Here is an 8,388-nt window from a genome sequence, read left to right on the forward strand (position 1 = left end):
TGAGGCTTAGGCTTAGGGGTTGGAGTCAATACTCAGAATATGAATTGTGTGTTGTGTTCACGTCGAATTTGGGGCTATATTTATAAGAAAGAGTTCGTGGAAAGATAGAATTGTAGAGCTCTAATCCAAGAAGAATTAGGAGAAAACACGTACCCAGGTATTTTCAGCGCCCAGGGCTGGGCGTTAAAGATTTCGGCGCCCAGCTCTGGGCATGGAAAATGGGATCCAGGCAATTTCAGCGCCCAGGGTTGGGCGTTGAAAATGATGTTTGGACCGAGTTCTTTGTCAGATTTGGACTCTTAGAATCCGGAGTGTTTGAGACTTATCCGAGTCTTTAAGTGCGCATTAACTTTATGACGGAATGCGTCTAGGCCCGTTACGAACTCTAGGTTCGTTAGGATTTTAATTAATACGTAACTCTTATTTTCGAATTATACTAGGAACAGGATTCCTCTTGCAAATTCTATCTCTTTTAGGATTTATGTTGGAGTGCAACACCTAATTCTGACAGGTTTATATCTTTTATGACTTGCCACTTTTAACAACTACCTATTACGGCAGTTACTATTTTTAGCAGGTTTCTATAAATAGCAGGTTCGGGTGAAATGAAAAGAGTGATCGAGATTCGTTATTTTATAGGAGATGCGTTGCCAAGTGGAGATTTATGTTCTCATCATCGAACCTTCCCTTTCGGGAATGGGGACAAAAGTAGGTGTCTACAGTTACACCGATGGAAAACAAGATAAGGAGAATCAACTAAGCATGTTTGACCATGTAAGATGAAGAACAAATGATGCGCTGGTTAATTAGAAGGATCGAAGAGTGGCAAAATGATGGAATTGGGTGGGGCAAGAGAATATTAAAGCAAACATGGAAGAGGGTGATTGAGAGTGATATGAGTTTTATGGGGATTGATGAAAACATGGTGTAGATAGGGCAAAGTGGAAGGAGATAATACATCTGGACGACTCAATTTCTTTTTCTCTTTTTTTGCAACCTTATAATACATCTGGACGACTCAATTTCTTTTTCTCTTTTTTTGCAACCTTCTCTCATTTTCTACTACGTTTTTTTTTTTTAAAAAAAAAACATAGTTACGCATTTCTTCAAACATGCCTATCTTGTTTTGTTGCTCTCTCTTTTTCGTGATTCGTGTTTTCTGCCTTTAAATTTTTTTTTTTCTACCTTACAATTCTCAATCAATTACTTATGAGGGTTCATGTAAGCTGACCCAATCATTTTGCGACTAAGACAAAATTGTTGTGGTGGTTGTATACAAAGGGAGTACAATTCAGTGGATTGCGCATTAAATGATGTGCTACAAATGACGTTTTCTCTCCTATTGGTACGTCACCGTCAAAAACATGAAATTATTGACAATATCCTTATGTAAATGTTATGGAGTATATCATTCAATAAACTTGATCTCTAAGGTATAATTAGAGCTTTTTGTTTTGTTTTTCTTGTCTTGTTCGGAGGTATCGGAAGTATAACTGGATATTGTAACTTAGAAAGGATGATATATATGATATTCCCTCCGTTTCTAAATATGTGTCTTATTTGGATGAATGCGCGGTGTTTAAGTGAAATGAGAAGTGTGTAAGACATAATGATTTAGGGGATCGAATCCTCCGTCCCACTCTTGTGTTCCATTCCATGTACCACTTAATTCTATTGGTCCACCTCATTAAATTATAATAATTTCTTTTTGCTTTTTTTTATATTTTAATTAAGGAATTGTTAATTTTTTAGTCCTCCAATTTCAATATTTTTTTTTTCTGACTACAACCGAGTTAAAGTTTTTTGTTTTCTTGTTGTAAAATACCAACTTTTTTTCATCCACGCCTAATTAGCTGAAACAATGTGAGCACTTGATTTCTTATTTGTTGTAGGATTGACAAAGTTGTACTTTGTTTTGAAGGGAAGATTGCTTAAGTTATACGGAGTAGAATAAATCATTGTCATATAAGCATAGGCAAAAACAAAATGCTCCGGTCCCCGTAGCTCATTAACAATTTCTACTTAGAACATATTACATGCACCCGGGTACACCAATAGGGACCTTCCGGAAATACCTAATAATTTTCAATTTCTACTAACTAATTTTTATGCACTCAAAATTAAAGAATATTCCAATGAAACTTTGTAGTACTTTTACAACAACCAAACTAAAATCACAATACTTGAATTATGAGTAACGTACAAAGAGTAACACTACCAACAACCTTTTAGAGTCAGAAGCTACACTAATTGTCCAAAAAAACTATTTTAAAAGTAATGTTGTTGTACCTATTAAGATAAGGAAAATTTGTAATTATTAATCCAACTTTTGCCCGATTTTCTTTAATTAAGTCTACCTATGCGATATTTCTAAATAATCCAACCTTTATGACCCAACTACTATTATTAAGCCTAATAAGTTACTAACCTTCTATAGGCGGTATTCACCCTTACTTATAATTTTTTTTTAGTTTTTTTTCCCCTTATTTTCTTTAATTGTTATTTTAATTTTCGTTCCTCTCTCCTCTATGATTTTCTGCTTCATCTCTGCACTCCTCTCCATTATTTCTCTTCTAGCTCTTCTCCACCATTGTCGATCTCTCATACGGTCATACCTCTCCATTCGAAGTTCATAAAAAATAATCAGCAATTGCTATGGCTGGGGTAAAACAATTGCCTATTGGATCTGGATCTTCTTCAAATTCAAGGTTTTTTTTTCTTTCTAAATTTTCAACAAGACCACAATAACCAACATCCCACAACATAAAAAAAAACTATATTATTGCAACAGCTCGGGTTTTTACGAACTGACCGTCAAGGAAGCCCAAAATTCAAAATTTACCAAAAAGGAACAAAAACGTTAAGGTTCGTAAGTTCACCTTCAATTGTACGATTTTGGAGACGAAATTTGAATGCGCGTGGATGAAGTCACCTATTTCCACAAGAAAATCGTTGATGATGTCATGAATCAGTACAATTGTGGTTGAAGCAGCAGTAATGGAGAAGAGAGGAATTGAAACACGGTACATAGAAGAGAAGGGTTAAGGGTTTTTTGAAAAAAAATGAAATCCTTGTTTAGGTGGCAAGTGATGATGACGTGTCCAATATTTTAGGAGGGAAACCAACTTTAGGTTGTCAACGTTTTTAACGTTGACTTTGTAGCAGTTAACCGGTCATCTAGGCTTAATAATAGTAGTTGGGTCATAAAGGTTGGATTATTTAGAAATATCTCATAGGTAGGCTTAATTAAAGAAAATCGGGCAAAGGTTGGATTAATAATTACCAATTTTCCTTGACTTTGTAGCAGGTAACCGGTCATCCAGACTTAATAATAGTAGTTGGGTCATAAAGGTTGGATTATTTAGAAATATCGCATAGGTAGGCTTAATTAAAGAAAACCGGGCAAAGGTTGGATTAATAATTACAAATTTTCCTTAAGATAAAATGATAAAGATTAAAATGTTATATTTATCACTAGCTAAAAATCAGAAGTTCAACATTTGAGTTGATCTTCTCTCTCCATCGCCTAATCATCCTCCTCTATCATCTAAAAAAGATGGCGATTTTCGCCGTTATTATATGGTTCTTTGGCTCCAGTTCTGAACATTTGTTCCTTTAAAAGAATCATTACATAATTAGATATGTTTTCTTCCTTAAACACCATTGTATTATAAAGTAATGTAAATATATATATACTTACATTTAATAGTTGAGTTAAACTTCCGGTGCCAAGGGTGGCACCATGATGCTCATGTGAGAAAGGGGTTATAGTATAGCCCATTTGCGTCATAGAGTAAGCTTCTAGCAAAGTAACATAATCTTCTTGTGTCATAGGGGTAGTATAATCCATTTGTGTTAGAGGGGTTGTTCCTGTAAGCTGGTAATATCAATTTAAATATTAGTAATATATTTTGGGAGTAAGTCTTTAAATATTTATAGTACAAGTACGTATATGATATTTAATACCTGATCTTTTGTGCAATGTTTTTTACGAGCACCACCTTTATCTAAGCAACTCTTGAAACGAGCAGATCCATTATTGCGGCCGTTTCCCCTTCCACGTCCTCTGCTTACTCTACCGGCTCTAGATTTTACTCCTCTCACTGTCGAGATATCAGATTGGTCAATGTGACCATTTTCTCCACCATCTAGACCATCTTCACCAATATCTTCCGGAGCTCCACAAATTAACTTTTTAAGATATGCTTCTACTTGAGCAAGTGATTTTTGATGCACCTCCAAAGCAAATTTATATGTCTCTTGACACTCGGCAGCAACACCGGCAAAGTGGTTATATAACTTACCCAGTTCTTGAAACCGTATCCTATAGCATATTTTTTCATCTACTTTTGGAGATGACACCGTATGTTCTTGTAAGGTTTCAACTTTTGCATCTTTTTTCCATCTTTTCAGTATATATTGATCAGGGATCATGTGAACATTTTTTGAGCAAAGAACCTTTAAGGCATGAGAACATAATATCCCTACAAATTCAAATTTTCTACAACTACAAGAAATAGTAGCAGCTTCTGAGTCAAATGTGACAAAATGATCGATTTTTTTTCTTGGGGGGAAAACTTTATACCTGGAAGTTGTTCCAACAACGTCCTCTTCTTCTATTATACAATCCCATGCTTTCCAAACTTGACATTGGAATAATTCAAATACTTCTGCGGTGTAGACGGTTGATGCATGCTTTAAAATTCGCACGGGATATGGAAGAGCCGGAGAGCTATGTTTTGTCTTGAAATCGGCCACATTTTCGTCATAGCGCCTATCATCAAGAAGACGCTCAAAATGCTCAAAAAATTGACACAAATGATTTTTGTAGCTAATATATCTCTTTATTTGAGCATTCATACTTTCGCTACGCTGTGTTGAGCTCATATCAGCACAAAAAGTCTGTCTCCCATATACTAGTGCCCACTTCTCTTTCAATTTGAACAACCGCTCCAACCAACTATCTCAACACAGATTATATTTTTGCAGCATAGTGTTCCAAGCATCTAAAAAATCCACTTCATCATCAGTCATAAACACAAGAACAAAAATCCTTGGCAAAACTTTTAAACTCCTCAAATACATGGTGAAGATGTTTTGCGGCATTCTGGTACATGTGCCAAACACATAGACGGTGATATGTTTCCGGCCATTCTACATCTAATGCATTTGCCATTGCTTCATCTTGATCGGTTAACACAGTTTTTGGCTTCTTTCTATTCATTGCCTTCACAAATGTGTTAAATAACCACCTAAAAGTTTCTGTTGTCTCATCATATAATAAAGCTGCCCCAAAAATAGTGGTTTGCTTATAGTGATTAACTCCGACAAACATAGCAAATGGACGACCTTCTTTATTTTTCTTGTAAGTTGTATCAAAACAAACAACATCTCCAAAGTAGTGATAATCAGACATCATTCTTGCATCTGCCCAAAAAATATTTGTAATTAGATCATCGGCGTCAACTTGTATGGCATAAAAAAACTTGGGATCTTCAATTTGCTTTCGTTGCAAGTACTCGAGCACCCCTCCAGTATCTCCAACTTTCATTTCTTGATCTCTTTTTTTCTTCAAATAATTATTGCAATCTACACGCAAAAAACCTAGATTTTCTCTCCCACCGGCCTTTCGACTCATCAATTCCATACTTGCTTTCGGAGTAATACCGGAGCTACATGTCATGTCAAGTAATACCGGATCATTTTTTGTGATCGAAGTAGAAAAGTCTTTGACGGTGTTGACAAAACATGATTGTGTTGTGGCTCGAACTTAATGATACGAAATCTTCCACTTATTCGACTACTTATTTTGATCATTGCATTACACCCAACTCTTGTTAAAGCTCGGTGTTTCTTCACATATGGGGCCCTCTTATCCTTCTCCCTAGCACCTTCATAGGAACAAAAAATGATCCTATCAAGAAGAAAATTACTATTTGAGGCAAATTTGTCAAAAACTACCTTATAAAATATGATTTTTGCGAAAAACTACCTTATAAAAAAAATGTTGTAATAAACTACCTTATAAATTTTTTATGTTGTAAGATACTACCTTTGGCCATATTATGAGCATTAATTTAAAATTACGACGTTGACTTTACTAGGTGCATATTACGCGACATCAAACGGGAAAGACGTAATTAAATGGCACGTGACATATATATGGTAAAGTCAATCCCGAAATTTCGATCAAACGTTCATAATTCGGGAAAAGGTAGTATCTTACAACATAAATTTTTTATAAGGTAGTTTATTACAACATTTTTTTTATAAGGTAGTTTTTCGCAAAAATCATATTTTATAGGGTAGTTTTTGACAAATTTGCCTTACTATTTTGATCTCTATGAAATTTACTTAATCGGATCCCAAACCCAATAACTCTAGAGTATTTTCTGTAAAAATCATAAGCCATATCTTCTGATGCAAACTCCATTCCTATGTTTGGAATTGTTTCATTTGGTAGTTTTGAGTGAATTTCATTCATATTAGGCACATGCTCAATATCTTCGATACCTCTATCTTCGTCTTTTGTTATGCAATTTTTGGAATACTTATCTGACTTAGCTACTACATCACCGTCACTCAATTGGTCATGCTACTTGTCAAAAAGCAGTCTACGACTAGTGTGCGTTAACCCGGTTTCTTTCACAGTATCATTAATCTGTAAGACCAAATATAGAACCCAAACACACGAAATAAGAGCACTCATACTTCCATTTATTCTAGATTGGTTTCTCTTAAACTCCAAATTGTTTCCCCAATTCTCATCTCATACGAATATATAATCATAAGTATCTTAAATGTTGCACATAGAATAAATTACTTGTAGATTAAAATACAAGAGAAGGATATGTCATATGTGTTAGCATCTGATGTTCATAATCAACCTAATATGTAAGTAGCCCACAAAAAAATACGAATTGAAATTTTTACAATAATCATGGAGTCTGACAACAATAATCATGTTTTAGAATCTGATCTTCATAATCAACATAATATTGTCAAAAAGTTTTACATGACATTCTCTTCTTTATGGGATTCGTATTTAGTATAAAAATGATTCAAACCAGAAAAATATTCAATTGAATTCTCATACCTTAGATGGTAAAGTGACAGGACCTCCCATGAATGCGTATTGATTATTAGAATCCATTGTAGAGACGGAAGTTTGGTAATCAAAATAGTTAATTAGGGTTTTGTGGAGGTAGAAGAAACTGAATTGTCTTTTTAACGCTTAAAAAGTATTTTGATCTTTGAATGTGATAGGAGAGAAGAATATGAGGACTATTACTATTCCTTAATTAAAATCAGAAAAACAAAATAAAAAAAAGCAAAAAAAAGTTATTATAATTTAATGAGGTGGACCAATAGAATTAAGTGGTACATGGAATGGGACACAAGAGTGGGACGAAAGATTTGAACCGATGATTTAGAGTGATTTTTTTGGGGAAGGGGTTAAATTAAAAATAATAAAAGCAAAGTAACCCGCACCCTCCCTCAACACTGCAACCTCTCCCTCAACACTGCCCCCTCCCCCTCAACACGGCCCTCCGCCTCAATTTTGGCGCTGGTCTGCCACCGATCCCCCCCCCCCCTTCAATACCGTCCATAACGCTCCCCTCCTCCTCAAATTGTAACCTAGAAAAATCATCAAAATATCACCAAAATCATCAAAAAAGTCCGAAGCTAGAAAAATCACCAAACAAAAAATTATCAAACCTATAAATTATCAAAAAAAAAAATCATCCAAAAATTATAAAAACCAGAAAAATCACCAAGCCCATAAATTATCAAAAAAATTAAAATTTTGAACGAAACTAAGATTAACTATTAAAAAAATCGAAGAAAACTAAAATCATCAAAAATATTCGAACTAAATTAGAACAAAATCATCAAAAAAAATTGAAAAGTTAAGATTAACCCTAAATTTAAAAAAAAAAAAATACAAACCCATAAAAAACTAAGATTTACCCTAAATTAAAAAAAAAAAAAAAATTCCCAAAAAATCATAAAAAAAAGTCCTTAAAATCACAAAAAATCATCAACAAACCCAAAATCATAAAAAATAAAAAACAACAACCACAACCCCATAAATCTCATTGAACTAAAATAAACTAAAATAAAATATCAAAAATCCAACACACTTTGAAATCCAAAACCAAATTTAAAATTTAAAAGGTCAAATTTGACCGCGAAAACATCAGGTCTTGAATTTCGTGGTCAAACTTCACCATATAAAAAAAATTCTTGAATATTATTGGCGAAATAGGAGAGGGACGAACGAAGAAGATGAAGGAGAGAGAGTGGAGAGAGAAGATGAAACATATCTTAAGTTTAAGGAGAGAGAATGGAGAGAGAATGGAGAGAGAAATTAAAACAGATAGAGCA

The 8,388-nt window shown here is 34.2% G+C and overlaps 2 protein-coding genes across 2 annotated transcripts; both read right to left on the reverse strand.

The window, feature by feature from the left end:
* Positions 1-2,109: 2,109 nt before the first annotated feature.
* Positions 2,110-5,951, reverse strand: LOC110792296 (protein FAR1-RELATED SEQUENCE 1-like). Its single transcript, XM_021997113.2, has 2 exons — positions 3,967-5,951; positions 2,110-3,877 (listed from the first exon to the last, which is right to left on the reverse strand). The coding sequence occupies exons 1-2, from the start codon at positions 4,885-4,887 to the stop codon at positions 3,548-3,550; spliced, it is 1,251 nt and encodes a 416-aa protein (XP_021852805.2). The 5' UTR covers positions 4,888-5,951; the 3' UTR covers positions 2,110-3,547.
* On the reverse strand, positions 5,027-7,153 carry LOC130462997 (protein FAR1-RELATED SEQUENCE 5-like). The gene is made up of 4 exons (XM_056832008.1): positions 7,097-7,153; positions 6,355-6,595; positions 5,771-5,891; positions 5,027-5,672 (listed from the first exon to the last, which is right to left on the reverse strand). Exons 1-4 carry the CDS (start codon positions 7,151-7,153, stop codon positions 5,027-5,029), a joined length of 1,065 nt encoding a protein of 354 aa, XP_056687986.1.
* Between the last annotated feature and the right edge of the window lie 1,235 nt (positions 7,154-8,388).

The sequence above is a fragment of the Spinacia oleracea genome, chromosome 6 (assembly GCF_020520425.1).
Source record: "Spinacia oleracea cultivar Varoflay chromosome 6, BTI_SOV_V1, whole genome shotgun sequence".
NCBI classification, from domain to species: domain Eukaryota; kingdom Viridiplantae; phylum Streptophyta; class Magnoliopsida; order Caryophyllales; family Amaranthaceae; genus Spinacia; species Spinacia oleracea.

Coding starts and splice junctions, on each gene's coding strand:
- LOC110792296 (XM_021997113.2), bottom strand. CDS start 4,887: ATGAGCTCAACACAGCGTAGCGAAAGTATGAATGCTCAAATAAAGAGA. Junction 3,878..3,966: donor AACATTGCACAAAAGATCAG/GTATTAAATATC, acceptor TGATATTACCAG/CTTACAGGAACAACCCCTCT.
- LOC130462997 (XM_056832008.1), bottom strand. CDS start 7,153: ATGGATTCTAATAATCAATACGCATTCATGGGAGGTCCTGTCACTTTA. Junction 5,892..6,354: donor TGGGTTTGGGATCCGATTAA/GTAAATTTCATA, acceptor GTTCCTATGAAG/GTGCTAGGGAGAAGGATAAG. Junction 5,673..5,770: donor GGAAGATTTCGTATCATTAA/GTTCGAGCCACA, acceptor CATGACATGTAG/CTCCGGTATTACTCCGAAAG.